A 16,372-nucleotide genomic window follows, 5' to 3' on the forward strand; every position below is an offset into this window, starting at 1 on the left:
ACATGTCTCAAGACAAAGAGAATAAAAAATTAACTCAAGACCATGGAGAAAACAAGAGAAACTTAAATTAAAGACAGTTTCCATGAATTCTCGAAATTGAACGCTTTGAGTAATGGAGCGTATAATTAAATTAAATATTGTTCCTTCGATGTTTGGCATTCGTTATACCAAATTATTTGACAAAATAAGAACTCGTACGCCGGTGTATGTTTTTTTTTTAAACTGATTTTACGTCGTGTATTCAGTCTTAGTTTTCTATAGAGAACGAGTCGAGCAGGAAATAATTTATTAGTTAATGACGCATTTTATGTTATCTTTGTCATATGGATAGGATACACATTGTCTCACATTCACTTTACATCAGTAGAGTTAGTGTCACAGGAAGAAGAAGCACAGGTAGAGGAACCAAGAGGTGGATAAGAGATGGCTAAGTAGATAAGCATAAGCATCAGCACCACCGGAATTCCCATCAGAAACATTGGCGGCGGTGGAAGCGGCGGAAGAACGGCCGGAAGCACCACCAAAATCACTATCACCACTGCGAGCATAAACATTGCGATGATCCTTCTTGTACAAAAACGTGAAACTTCTCTAGTTCTTTCAAAGGCTTTCAAGTTTTCTTCAATGTTCCTGCACATAGATGTGTGTGTGTATATATAATGTTATGTTAAGAAAGAAAAAAATGTTTTATACGTTTTTCTTTTTATGTGTGTGAGAGAGAAAGACGTTACGGCTTACAGGTGAAGCTCATGCAGTGAGTATCACCATTTGCCAATTCAGTATCCACCCAATGACAAAACTATCCTTATTCTTTCTTTTTCATTTACTTATTTTTCATCAAAATTTCAACCAACTTGATTTTGTTTTAAATTTCACTTATGGGATCTTTGACACGAAGATATCACCCAAAATTACCATTAAATTACTAGATTTGGTTTATCAGTGACTTGTAAATACATTTTTATATCATTATCTTTTAAATTGATATCTTGTAAACATTCCATATACACGTGAAAATATTGTCTGTGTAAATAACGTGATGTTTTCTTGATTTTGTTAAAACACAATATTCTCTTCTTGTTAAGGAAAAAATTATCTCCATATTTATATAAATGTCGTTTAAAATTTGCCACATTTTAGTAAAAATGAAAGGGAATCAATCAATTTTCCTATTGTTAATAAATTTTGTTTAGTAAATTGGCATTTTAATAAAGTTCCATTCAAAGTATACACATTCTGTAGGAAGTTATTTCCTTAATTCAAAAAACTTAATTTTCAATAAGATGTATTTCCTTTATTATACAGATCTTATTTTAAGATTATATTATTCTATAAATAATTATTTTTGGTGATTATTTGTATTCTATAGTATTTTTATTATTTAATTATTTCATTAAATATCAAATGGTTTTTTCTAGTTTTAGAATAATAAAACATAATTTTATATGTTTAAACTCTGCAATATTAGCTAGAAAATTTTATATAATAAAACTGAGAGAGTGTTTCAAAAATGTTTCAAAAACAAAATTGGAAGAGTGTTGATTTACTTACAGTTTCTCTACAAGGTTGTGTTTTAGAAATTATAATTTTATTATATTTTCTTAAAATAATTTTCCAATTTTCTTGTCGACATGTTGCTTTATATCCGTAAATATATATTCTTAATCCGTTCTACAACGAATGTTGATTATATTTATTAATGTTTAAAATTTTGTCGTTATATATTTTGGATACGACAACCAAAAATTATGGAAATGAGATCGAAAACCACATTTAACGAACCTTCCATGTCAATAAAGAAGTTATAAATTGGGATTTGATTTAGAGCGGCGCCGACAAAGCATTTAAACGGTTACAATCGAAAACCAACAATTTAACGAATCTAACTTTTCAATAAAAGAAAATTTAAATTGAGATTCGATTTAAAACGGCACCGACATAATCCGTAAAATGATCAATAATAATTAAGATTGGATCGGACAAAAACATTTTTTAAATTAAAATAATTATAATGCAAAAATTTTAGGTATTCGAATGCCGATATTCACTAAACGTTAAAATTACGTTTATTGTATAACATTGTGAATTAGGGTTTTGATGATACATGTTACAATTCGTTTGTATTATATCAGATATCTTTAGATTGAGATATCTTGATATACAAATCAAGTCTTAACCTAATTACCAACAAGCTAAGGCTTTTTACGTCAAAATTTATTAAATATTTGAGTGACAAAGTAGTTTATAGAATTATAGTACATCGTTTTATATTTTTTTCATAGTTATGTTTAGTCATAGGTTAAAAAGTATATTTTCTCTGTCTTAGGCATAATATCAGTTTTCTCCAACACCCGGTAATATATATTTTACTCTCTTTTATTTACATATATGATTTAAAGTTTTTTGAGAAAAAAAAACTATTTTCTTCTAAAACTTTAGCATTGAACGAATTTTTGAAGCTACTTTTTAATGGAATGATGTTGTTTGATGATTACTTATGTTTCTCAGTTTGGCGCTTTGGTTTGAACAAAACATGAACCAATAAAAACAAGATAATTTTGAAATTTATATAAAAAGGGTCTTAAAGGTTCAACAAATGGATGCAAATTCTCAATAAAATTCAAGAAAATAGTACCATACTTTAATATTGTAGGTTCTGTACTAAATGGATGGTTAAAATGTGATATCCAATCTATTAATTTAGAGTCCTACTTTTTATCTACATAAAATAATTGTCATTTAAATTTTGGACCTATTCAAATTTCATTAGACATTTAAGTTTTGGACCTATTAACGCCTTATATTATTCTTTGCTACAACAATGCATATGTGTAAGATAAACAGAAACGTTAAATTCTAAACATACATGACTTTTATTGAGAGAATACATACCGGAAGCAAATTATCATTTCTCTACCCTGTTTCTTGCACAATGGTGCATAACCCATTAACCGTTTAATGTTGGTCTAAACTGACACTAAATCAGCACTATAATTCAATATCAAAAATATGTGATGGTTCAAATGGAACCATTCTCGTGATGACAATGACAGTAAACGTATACTAACCAAAGAATGTTATTTTAGATACAATCAACTTCTCATGATATTGATATTGAACATATTTAATAAATAAAAAACTATACAAAATCTAAACAATAAATCAAGTTATGAAGAAGTTTAAAATATTTATCACATATATTTACACAAATCTGGCTTCCAAATCCGGCAATATATTTAATAAATCAAAACTTTCTTATCCTTTTTCAAAAAAATTCAAAACTTCCTTATGCAAAATCTAAATAATAAATCAAATAATAATAAAAGTAGGATATTTAAAAACTCGAATTTGTTAGAAAATTTAGTAACAAAATTTTCAAAAATTAAGATTTTATTTTCTAAAAACATCAATATTTTATCACAAAATTAGATTATATAACCAAATTTGTTATATGGATAATGTGAGACTCTGGTGAAGAAAAAAATAGACAAATACATCTTTATAAAATAATAAAGTTAAATATTTTTTAAAATAAAATAAAAATAAAGCCGCGTCTAGCGCGGATAATAGTCTAGTAATGCTTTTAAATAGAAAGACTACATTATTTGGAACAATCAAAATGTTTATTTTTGATGTGGATAATGCAGTTATGGTCATCTTTGGGTTACAAAAAAAGGTTTTGGAGAAGATAATACAATAACTAGTGGCCTATTCAACACTAAGAAAACATCTCAATCATTAAAATTATTACGAAATGGCAATCTAGTATTTTTCTTTTTCATATTATCCGTTCAATTAACACTTGTGTTGATGTTCTAGCTAGGAATTTAATCACAACTCAAACTTAACTGAACTTTTTTTATTGTTATCATGAATTTTTTTAAACGCTTTGTTATCGCTGATAAGTACATAAATTTTAGCCGGCAAAAAATAACATTGTTAGCTTGGCTCGTTTATTTGTTGTTCATCGCTTTTCTCATAGATGCATTCATCTTTTTTTTATCAATGTATAACATTTAATTTTCTTTTCTAAATAACATTTTTTGTATATGTTTATAGATGTTTGTTTAATCATTTTAAAAAAACAATAAATATGTGTAAGGATTTGTATCGTCGTTCCTAATGTCTTATCGTAAACTATTTTTAAATTTAATATATCAATAGCACTAAAATGTATATTTTGGTGTTTCTGCATATACTAAAAATATTAAATTTGATCATAAATATAATATTTTTGTTATACCTATTTTTATTATATTAAGCCAAAATTTAATAAACACAATTAGTGTTATAAATTTATAATTTACCACTAATGTTTAATAAAATACATAGAACATTTCTTATGAAACAATTTTTAGAACATTGATCTTCAAAGAAAATATTATCTAAAGTAGTATACTACTTGACCAATCATTGTTTTATAATTTTCGAAAATTATAAAAATATAGTTTCTCTGATATCATTTTTAATCAATTGTTTAAAATACACTAAGTTAAATACTATTTTCAAAAATACATTTAACAAATTTTTTTAACATTTGGATTTAGGTTTAGTGATTATTGTTTAGGATTTAGGTTTAGTGATTTTTGTTTAGGGTTTAGTATTTATGAGGTAGATAATTTGAAAATATAAATTATTTATAAGAATTTTTTTTCTATACTAATTTAAAATATTTACGAAAATTATTATTATTTGAAAATAGTATAACATTTGAGATAAAATTAAAATTTAAGGTATTCAATTTTAGAGGAAATACGGGTTTTGATCCAGAACCTTGTAATTAATATTAAAAAGAAGGTTTGAATTCTCCCATCCTCTTCTGACACAATCAAAACTATTATTCAAATAAAATTTTACCATATGTTATCTGTCAAAAGTAATAATCTAAACTAGTAAAGTTAAATCTGTAATTTGGTTTAAACATTTGCATTGTAAATATAAATATTATTTGTGAAAAAATGAAAAAAGAAACGAGATATTTTTCATGAGAGAAATCAAAGCACTAATGTCATCTCCAATGGTTACCTTCATTTTTTTTCTCAAAGTGAAATAAATTCAAAATAAATTTACATTTTTCTCTAATGGTTCTCCTTATTTTTTTCTTCAAAAAAATATAATTTCAATTTTTTTTATGTTTTTATTATTTATTATTAATTATAAATAATGGTTATTATTTTATATAACTTACAAATTTTACCCCAAATCTTTACTACAAATTATAAAAAAGATACAAAGGTTTATTTAAACTTATAATTATGTTATAAAAGTAAATATGAAAATTGTATAAATTTGAGGTAAAATTAAAAATTATGGTATCCAATTTTAGAGGGTTTACGGGTTTAAATCCAAAATGAGATAAATTCAAAAAAAGTTTACATTTTGCTCCAATGGTTCTCTTCTTTTTTCTCCTAAAAAATAATTTCAAATATATTATGTTTTTAATATTTATTATTAATTCTAAATAATGGTTATTATTTTATATAACTTACAAATTTTACCCAAAATCTTTACTACAAATTCTAAAAAAAAAAGATACAAGGGTTTATTTAAACTTATAATTATTATATGAAAGTATTAATAATTTTGTTAAACTATAAAACAAATCTTGAGTTTTTAAGATATAAAACAAAATTATATAAAAATTAAAAGGCTAAACACAAAATAATGTACTACTGGAAAAAAGTTTCCCTTATTCTCTGATGTTCCTCAGAATGAGGGACTATTGGAGATAGTCTAATCAACTAAATAAACCAATTTGGTAAAACAAGAGGAAGAGCATGCGTGTTACAAATTAAAATCCGAAATCAATTTTGACCATATTCTAAGAATCTAATTGTGTGTCAAGGACTAATGAACAGATGGCACATCCGTCGTTTGACTCTGTCTCCCGGACATCAAAGGACGATTCCCTAGTTTTCCAGTGCGTGATAGTTGTGATTAACATATGTGGGCTCCGCTCCACACTAAACCCACCTAAAGATAATTATTGTTTTACAAACAAAATTATTAGATAAACAAGCAGATAGAGATGGTAAATGTATTAATAATAAACAAGTATAATAATAATAATAAATAGTTTTCATTATGAATGTTTTTGTTATCTTTGCTCTTGTTTAATAAACTACCAGTTGTCTTTTTTTTTTTTTTTGTCACTAATAAACTATCAGTTGTCAAAAAGAAAAAATGGTACTTTTAACGGCAATGATTCACCAATTTCGGTTTGGTTAATTTTTGATTTAAAATATACCGTTATATCGTCTAAAATGTCAATATTTTAATTTGCGGAGAAAGTCTTCAGTATAGGTTAAGAAGAAAAATTACATACAACTATAACAAGAAGGCTTCTATTTAATTTAAAAAAAATATTCTTATACAAGTCGTGTTGTCGCGCTGATAAACATTATATTCTTCTACAAAATAAGAAATAAAAAAAAAAAAAAAAAAAGAAGGAAAGAAAAAAAATCAAAGAAAGGTAACTAAATTTATACGAAATCATTCAAAATAAACTCGGAGATCTATCAGTCACATGAGATGATCTTACTTGCACGAAACTAAAAGCTCTTAATCTGCTTCTTACACATGCATATCTAGACACACTTATACATAATTGTTTAATGCATATATAAATGTACGGTCGGTGCTGAAGTCGGCGAACATCACTCATCAGGGGTCGAGAGGTTCTACTTCCACGGTGAGGCTAGGGTCATTAGAAGGAGAAAAAGCCAAGAAAATGAGGAGAATCATGAGCAGAAGAGGGAGAAGGAGGAGCGTCGATGGAGGCGGTGGAAGCGGCGGAAGGAACGGTGGCAGAATCAGAAGAAACAGACAGAGAAAGAGAATAACTGCGACGGATCTCGCCGTGATAAAAGAAATTCCGGGCAAACTCATTGTTGGCTTGGGTGTGACTTCGAATCTCAGCCGGTGATTATGTACCCTCATTATCCATTAGTATGTTTATGAAGCAATTTTTTAATGACTTTGATCCTTTTGCCTTTGTGCCTGCCTCTAATTATATAGTGGGCAATTGGCAAAGTTGGAATATCTGTTTATAATATGTGTATACTGTATACGTATGTATATCCGGTCTATTTTACCGGTCTATTTTACCCCCAAAAATGTAAATATTTTCCATATTTAGTAGTAACACATTGTTACTAATTTTTTTATGAGTTTATCAAACAGTTTTGGTATACATGATTTGTTGAAACATATTATTATTTTCTCTATTTCAATATTAAGATTTTGAAGATTTTTTATTTTCCTAATGTAATTTGTTTTCAAATCTGCTTTAAAAATTAATTAATTAAATAATATTTAATTTTTAAAAAATTAAAGTAAAAACTTTAAACATGATTATTATTGACTCTTTTTGTTCTTTAATCAAATACGAAAGACAAAGTACTGTTTTTTAATAAAATATAAAATATGATATGTTTATTTTTAATTAAAATAATTTATAGATTGCAATACAGGGAGTTGTGATTTGTTTTTGACGTGTTGCAATATTAGGCTTTTAACTTTTATCGTTGATTTTATGTATATGTAATTAGATTTTGATATGCCCTTAAAAGGGAGTATAATATTTCTGTTAAATGATTAATAATTTTTTTAGTAATTGTATTAAAATAGTTGGATTATATTATATTTATATCAATATGTTATATTGCTGTTTTAATAGAATATATACATTAATGTAATAGCCATTTTCTAACATTAATAAATTGATCCTGTCCAATTAAATAAAAAGGCCTTTCCGATGACCAAGTTCCAATACGCAGTATACTAGTAATAAATATTTGGGAAAATTGTCAAAATAGAACAAAAAAATCAGGTTGTTATCCCTTTAGTATAAAACTAATTTTGTCTAGTTTTTCTCCTTTTTACCCTTTGTATTTCTGAAAACTAATGAAATAAAGAATTTTATGAATCAAAAAAATTATTAAAAATATAAACAATTAATAAAACATCCATATACACAAGCTGGTAATTTTCTTTTGCTCAAAAACTTGGTAAACAAGATTTTTAAAATACGTTCTACTAAAAGTAGAATGCGTCTTCTATGAAAAATGGTATAGTAGAAAACGATTTCTAAAATAAACACGTTCATCTACTTCTTTTAGAACGTTCATTTTACTATTTACTAAATTTCTAAAAAAGAGGAATGCACATTCTACTAATCGTAAAGGTATCCACTTTCCTTCCGAATGCATCTTCTACTTTTATAAAGTATTCTAAATTTCGAGGAATGTGTTTTCTACAATGTAATCTTACGTCTACTCAAAGTAGAAAGTGTATTCAGCATTTTTATCATTCTTCTAAACTTTTAGAAGTCGCCTTCTACGGATAAGAATACTTGATTTTTTGCGAAAATTAATGAACTTTCAGTTAAGAAAATATTCTAAAAATCTCTTAGAAATATTTTAACTTTCTAAAACGTGTTATGGTCGATTTTACTTAAAAAATTTAAAAAAAAACGATTATTCCTTCTCTTCTTCATCAATCTATGGTTTTTCCATAGTTTTTCTTTTGATTCTTCTCACAAACTCTTGTTCTCTATGATGCATATCTATACCTCTTTTTTTTCGATTGCCTTTCAACTGTTTTTTACCTTTTTTCCATTAACTTTTTTTTTAAATTCAAATTAACTTTTAAATTGTGTTTAATTAGATTAAATATAGGATTAGTTTTGGGATTATGAGAAAAATTATACTATTGAGACAACTTTATGTTAGTTTTATACTAAAGGGACAACAACCTTGTTTTTTTGTTCTCTTTTAACAATTTTCCCTAAATATTTTACAAGTTATACTTATAACCCACCGAAAAAGTTAGACTAATTAGTTACGAAATTTATTATTTTGCATTAGGGGGGATATAAATGTGCAAAAAGAGTAACTCCAAAGTACCGGTTTCATGCCACAGCTGTGGTATCACTGATATGTCCTGATTCAAGTAATCAACCAATTTCACTCTCCTGCCTTGTTTGTTGCTTCAACCATAATTGTGCTGTATAAGTAAATTGTATGCTGTTGTTAAAAAAAAAAAGTAAATTGTTTGCTAAATATTACAATATTTTTGCTTGTATGTGTTAATTGAAATAAGCATTCTGTAACGGATAAAATTCTTTTCTATTTTGACCCAACAAAAAAAAATTTAATTTAGTGACATGGCTATTCTTTGCATCGAAATTTCTAGAAGAATAAAAGCTAAGCAAATATTTTAACGAGGCAACGAGAAAAGGTAGATGCATGAACATCCCCAAAAGCTTTAGATAGATATTATAGGTAAGTTGACGGTGACCGGAGGCTGATGCACTTTTCTGTATATAGTTTTCGTAGTTCCCAAGGAGGTTCTTTGTCTTAATTCTCCTTCTTGAGAAAATCACAAACTACGTATAACAATACAAGAATATCTCTGTATTTAGTATAACAATATAGACTTCACACTCTCATTTCTCCAACCACGATTAGATCTGGACGTTCGAGTATCCGTTGAGATTCAGATCGGATATTTTGAATTTCAATTCTAATTTGTATATTATACCTTAGATTTTATTCAAGTAAATTTGTACGTATGAATCAGGTTCGGATAAACACATTGATTTAGATCGGTTTTGTATCACAGCCTAAAACCCATAAATTTATTATATTGTTCAGATTTGGATAACCCAAAATAAAATTTAAAATTAAAAACAAAACATAAAATATATACTTATTTATATAGCATTAGGTATTTAAGATATTTATTGGAACTTTAAAATACTTATTTTTAGATATCACATCATAATAAATATTCTCTCCGTTTCAATATAGATGATGTTTAGATGAAGTATTTGTTTCAATTTACATGAAGTTTTGAGATTTTAAGGTTAACTTTAACTTTATTGGAAATTATTGAACCAATTAGATTTAACAGTCTTTTTTATAATTGGCTAACTGATTTTAAAATTATATCTTTATAATATTTTTTAGAGAAATATAATTTTCTTAATCTTTGTGGAAGATGGCAAAACATCAAATATTATGAAACGAAAGGAGTATGAAATTGAATATCTAAAATACATATTTATGTTTCAAATATATATATTATATACTAATTTAGACATTTGGATCGGGTTTTTCAGATATTAATTCGGGGGATGGGGGGGGGGGGGTGTGTGATTCATTTAAACTCAATCAATCTATCTCATACATAATAACATCATATAGTATTATACTAAAGTTTAAAAGATAATATATTATATACTACACTAGCAAATAGTTTATGCGTCCCTATGTGTTTTACTATCACATAGAAACACAAACATGACAAAAGTTGATGGTCTAGTAGTTTCATATCTTTTATGTAATTCTCAGCTTGACTGCTTTTGGATTCCATGGTGGGACTTTGAAAGTGGACATATGAGTATATAACCATTAGCCCAAATGAAAAAGAACGAGCATAAACATAATTAACACAATTTCTTTTTGTAAGTACGGGATATTTGATCTGAACGATAGCCGAAACGTCATGAGAACTACACAATGATGGTTTTCAAATATAAAGCAAGTTGGATCATGCAGGTAAAAAAATTGAAAATTCCATTTCTAAATATACATTTTGAATTTGAAGAATGCATTGCACCTAACTGCATTATTTTAAATGTTTTCCTTGGAGATTTGGCATTTACTTTCTTTGTTATTATCATTTGACCACTATTTTACTTAGAGCATCTCCAAAAGAAACTCTATAACTCTAAATATAGAGTTTTTTGCTCTCCAAAAAGAAACTTCAAAACTTCAAATTTGAAGTTTTGAAGAGTGAAACTCCAAATATAGAGTTTCACTTTTCAAAACTTCAAATTTGAAGTTTCATCTTTTTATTTGCATTTTGGTCCTTACAATTATAAATCATATTTATAATTCTTAAATATTTTTTTGTTTATTGTTTTAATCCTTAAAATTTTTATCATAAATATTTTAAATTTGTTTTATAAATTTAAGTTTTACACATGAAATTAAATAAAAAATTTAAAACAAGATTTAAAATATTTTAAAACTAGAATTAAACAACAAAAATATTACAAAAAACCATAATCTTACTTCGAAATGCACTAGTTGATCATATATGGGAGCATTACGAAAATAATTTTATAGAATAATGTAGTATTTTCTTGCAGTTTAATATTTAATTATGTACTTTTATTTATAATTTTATATTTTAGTGTAAGATTTTTTTAATTAATATTTATGTAATATTTATATATATGTACTAGTTATTTATAGAAGTTTTGTGAATTTACATCAACTATGACAAATATAAGGACTATAGTGTAAAATATAAATAATTTTGAAGTTAGGTTTGAAGTTTTACTTTTGGAGAAGAATACACTGAAACTTCAAATATAGAGTTTTGGAAATTTCAAAATAGAGTTCCTTTTTGGAGATGCTCTTAGGTGATATGATTCGAACACCCAACTAATTTTATAAGTCGGTGAAAACCTGATTTCCATATGTGTGTGACAAATATGAAAAGTAGGTAGGTTTCGAACTCGAAACGCTCAACACTTCTCCGGAATCAACATACCACTCGACCACGACCGTGTGGGCATTTGACGGCAGGTTGTTTTCAACTTCTTTTCTATTTCAAGTAGCTTTCTTTTATGGTCACCTTGTTCCCAACTGGGCAGGCTTTACAGCTTCGTTGATTCAGCCGACCCAGAAAAGTTATATTCCCTTTCGCAGTTTTTTGTTACAACAAAAACAATAAATCAATCGTGAGATTCTTTTCTTTCAGTCATCTTTGAATTTTATTTTTGTCATTACAAGCCAAAAGTCGATAAGAGTCGCAACTCTTTCGAAAACGAAAACCAGAGAGTTCACAGATCGAACATCCTAGAGACCCAAATTTAAAAACATAAATAGAACCATTACTCTAGAGACTACCACAAGCAAATGATAATGACTTGAAATACTTAATGATCAAAAGAACTCAAACCGAAATCCATAACAGCACCAGGTCGCCAATCATAACCAAGAACCTGAAGAAGACGCACGAGTTGAACTCAGAAACAAAGATTTGAGAAGACCACAATCCATCACAGATAACAACCACAACCTCACGAGAAACAATAAAAAACCGAGGCGCAAACAGAGCCAATAACCACTACCACGTCTGCAATAAGACCACGGACAACCCAAGAGAGGAAAGGCACAAGGTTGAACCTTGAAACTCCAAGCGGGGAAAACGTATAAAAGGATCAGAAGCTCTTGCACGCTGACCCTCGTGTACCCAAACTCAACCATCTACAAAGCAAGAGAGTGGTCACGTCCTTGCAAGAACCCATTGATTCAAATCAAATGAAAACACTGATTCCCTAAATACCTTTCTGAATATTTCTCAATACATAAACGTGAAAATAATGAATGAATAAACATCGCTAGAGCCATCATATAAAGCTAAAATACAATTAGGCGAATAAATTAACCGTAGAATCAAAAACTTCTTACAGTTTGTCAATCAGTTTCTATGATTCTTCCCCACACATGTCTAATTACTACCAATTTGATAGACTGCAGAATTAAAATTTGAAAAGCCGTATAATGGATTGGCACTGAAAATGCGAAGCAAACTTTGGGTCTAGATATTTCCTTTTAATCGAAGCAGGCTTATCCTTGCACTCTATTGAACCAGATGGAGAGATATGTGACCGGGAGGTGATTGTTTGAAGTGTTTCATGAGGTAGGTGGGCGAGTAGTTGAAGAACCTTGATCTTCTTTATCCATAGAAAAATCCTTTTCCCCACTGGAGTTGCTCTTAACAGTTCATTTGTATTGGATATTTACGTATCTTACTTTGTAAAAAGAAAACCATGCATATGTTTAATTTGTTAGTTAGTGTCCCAAACGTTATGACGAAACAAAAAATATCGCTAATTTGCGAAATTGTATCTTTAGTTATGAATGTAAGAGCTTGATTGGTTTCCCCGCTACCACCCGCAAACGCAGCTTTTGCGATTGGTAGCGGTTGTCAGCGTTTTGAAACAATCATACAAACCGCTACAAATCGCTTCAAACCGCTCCGAACCTCTTAAATTCAAAAGCTGGTTTCAGCTAGCGTTTGCGGTTGCGGACGGTTGCGGGAGGATAATTTTTTTTCTTTTTTTTTTAAAACCATATAAATACAAAAATAAAAATATTTAATAAATTTTTTAAAATGGAATTATAAAAATACTAAAATATATCTATTATATTTTAATTAATATTATCAAATTTTAAAATAAAAATATTTTCTATAATTTTAAAAATTTAAAACTATAACTTTGAAAATATAATTTACATATTTATTATAATATTATGATTTTTGATATTTTTATAATTATATAAAATATAAATATTGTTAATTTATTATTTAACCGTTACTATATTTGGTAGTTAACCAGTCATAAATATCCCGCAAACGCACCAATTTCTAACCGCAGAACCAGTCGTACAAATCTCTTAAAACCGCTAGAAACCGCAACCACCCGCATCCGCAAACGCCCGCAGCCGCAACCGCTGCGTTTGAACCAGTCAGACCCTAAGATAATGATGGAAACGCTTATTTGCATTGTTTGTTTATTTTTGATAAATATATGAATTTCATTTTTTAAAAATGAGCTTGTTTGCTTAATACAAAAGGTTTTGCATTGTTTTTAGATTTTATACATGCCAACAAAAGGAGTATTCACCGATCCAACCCATAGAGTTCTGTCCCTCTCCTCAACCTCACTTATAGACATCCACCTGTTTCCATTTTTACCCTCAAAGACCTCTGATATTGCGCCACTACCCTCACTCAACCTTACGGCCATCCCGTTCCCTTTGTAGCTGGCCCAGAACGAGTGGACCTTCATCCAATCCACCGATAATCCCAAGGCGGCGCGCCCTAGCCACACGTTAGACATGGCAAACTTTGTCAGCTTTGTGTGTTTCGTGTTCACGCCTATCCAGAACCCGCCTCGTGGACTCCTCTTTATGTTGTCTGGGAACCCAGGAAGCCGGTCGGAGAAAATCTCATAGCTCTCGCGAGACTTAGAAGCCGACGTCGTGTCGTTCAGCCAGTAACGTAGGATCCGACACTTGGCAGTCTCGGCCACGAGAAGGTACTCACCATTTTGGCTTAGAACGACGCCGTTGGGGAACGCAAGGTTGCTTAGAAGAGTTGTCACTTGTTTTGTGTTTGGGTCGTATTTCATCAGTCTCCCAGTTCTGTCCCCACTCATCATCACTCCTATATAATTCCTAAAAAAATACAGTATAAATATAACACCTACACTTTTTACCAGTGTTTTAAAATCTGGTATTCTATAATGTATTATGAGGATTTAAATAATTCGGGCACATAACCATAAAAACGTTCTATTAAGGTATATGTATAATGCATGTGTATATCCTATATAACCTTTTTAAAATTAATTTTCACAGAATTCTTTTCTTTAGGATTATTAAATTTTGCAGAATTTTACCTCCGTTGATAAACAGAACTACTATCGGTAAAGTATACTACTCTGGTCCGTGGATCAACATCCAGTCCGTTGGTAAACCTAAGTGGCTCATCCAGCTGACGTGTTAACATCTGATTCGCTAAACCACCTTCTCGGCCAACTTTAAGAAGGCCCATATACGCATCGGCTATATAAAGATCACCTGTGGATTTTTCAAAGGCCAGCCCCAATGGTCGACCACACACGTCCTCCGTTCGTTGGTGCTCGTGCGGGCCCTCACAACCTTCTCTGCATTTAGTCAAAACATAAATGGCCATCCAAGGGTAAAGGAGATCCAAGTGTAAAATCCCCGTTAGCAGTAATTATTTTTTCATACTTGTTTTTTCTCTGCTATTAGTATTAAGGATTGCATAATCGTTACTGAAGAGAGACATTTTCGTATATTAAAAAGTATATATTATAATCTTTGCAATATGTATCAATTTTTTATAACAAATCTGAACCCCTGAAGGCCAAAACGTCAATAACACATTCATATCCTATCTTATGTAAGTATGTAACCAAGGGGTTGTAAGCTCATGACTCCTAGTAAATAAAAAGACTACATCATTTTCTATTTCGTGACTCAGTTCTTTAGCTGTGAGCATTTTACAACAGAGGGAAAAAAATTTCAAAGAAAATAAAAGAAGCAATTAAGTTGCATTGTCAAATATAATATATATACTGCACATGCAACTGAGTTCTAGAGTCCCCTAAGAATGGAAACTTCACATGCATGTCCGAATAACAAACTGTGAATCAGAAAGTTAAAGTTCAAGTACATATGCAGAAACAAAAGAAGTACCTGTCATTAGTCTGGAATTCATAACTAACTGTATCAAACAAAAGACTATATATAAATTCGTTTTTTTTAAATAAGACTATAGATAAATTCATAAACTTAAAAGATTAAAGTTAACCATTATTGAAAAGTTGAAATTCCCAAGGATGTGATTTTATTTAGATTGATAATTTTTTTTTTTTTTAGATTGATAATTTGAATGGGACACAAGGAGTTGGTGGATACAATTAGATCACAAAAAAGACTGTGTACCTTGTTGGTGTGGTGACGGCGAAATCGATCCAACGGCTCTCATTAGCTATCCACTTAACAATTCGACCGTCAGATAAACCTGTGTAAGGACCTTCACCGGAGATATCAAAGACAAAACTCTCTGGTCCTGAAGCTCCGGTGGTCGGAATCAGACGGAACTCAGGGAAATGAACAGTCAGCATTGACTCCCCATGTTTTGGACTCTTGCCGGAAAAATCTGTGAGGCTCAAGAAAAGGGCAACACATATCGCCACCACCAAGAAGAGTTTCATCATTTTTCTTTGTCTTTGTGGTTAGAGAGTTATGGTTCTCTTATATATACACCAAGATGTCAGAAAATAATAATTAGTTTTCGTATATATGTCGAATTCGTGTCAAAAACTCAAAACTAAAAAATATTGTAGCTGAATAAACTAAAATATTGTAGCTGAATTATTGTATTTTTGGGATTTGTGGTGAATTCCGTTTGTTAGTTTTCTTTTGTCATCATGCATTTACTGGTTCATATGTTTATTATTTCTGTTCAAACATCTTCTAAATAGCTTTATTATGAAATATACGTTTTCTTCTTTATAAACCAGACAGTCATGATAGTGATACCCATTTACCTACTTAAGTTGGATAAGATAGAAAATATTTCCGTTTATGGAATGAGATTATAAAGGGAATTAAACATTACATTTCTTTTAGTTTGCCTCAATTTGTGTATCGGTTAGGTATATGAATTTGAAAGTTTCCATGATTGTAATAAGATTACTCATTTCTTATTTGTCTATAAGTAAACAAGAAAACAAAAATAATAACTCAATTCAGAT

At 29.2% G+C, this 16,372-nt stretch overlaps 2 protein-coding genes across 2 annotated transcripts; both read right to left on the reverse strand.

The window, feature by feature from the left end:
- Positions 1-269: 269 nt before the first annotated feature.
- LOC103857973 (protein ORGAN SIZE RELATED 1-like) lies at positions 270-7,629 on the reverse strand. The gene has a single exon (XM_033288496.1). It carries the CDS (start codon positions 6,937-6,939, stop codon positions 6,664-6,666), a length of 276 nt encoding a protein of 91 aa, XP_033144387.1. The 5' UTR covers positions 6,940-7,629; the 3' UTR covers positions 270-6,663.
- Positions 7,630-13,598: 5,969 nt separating this feature from the next.
- On the reverse strand, positions 13,599-16,020 carry LOC103857974 (protein STRICTOSIDINE SYNTHASE-LIKE 2). The gene is made up of 3 exons (XM_009135230.3): positions 15,558-16,020; positions 14,486-14,752; positions 13,599-14,261 (listed from the first exon to the last, which is right to left on the reverse strand). Exons 1-3 carry the CDS (start codon positions 15,830-15,832, stop codon positions 13,673-13,675), a joined length of 1,131 nt encoding a protein of 376 aa, XP_009133478.1. The 5' UTR covers positions 15,833-16,020; the 3' UTR covers positions 13,599-13,672.
- Between the last annotated feature and the right edge of the window lie 352 nt (positions 16,021-16,372).

This window comes from Brassica rapa, chromosome A03, assembly GCF_000309985.2.
Source record: "Brassica rapa cultivar Chiifu-401-42 chromosome A03, CAAS_Brap_v3.01, whole genome shotgun sequence".
NCBI lineage: Eukaryota > Viridiplantae > Streptophyta > Magnoliopsida > Brassicales > Brassicaceae > Brassica > Brassica rapa.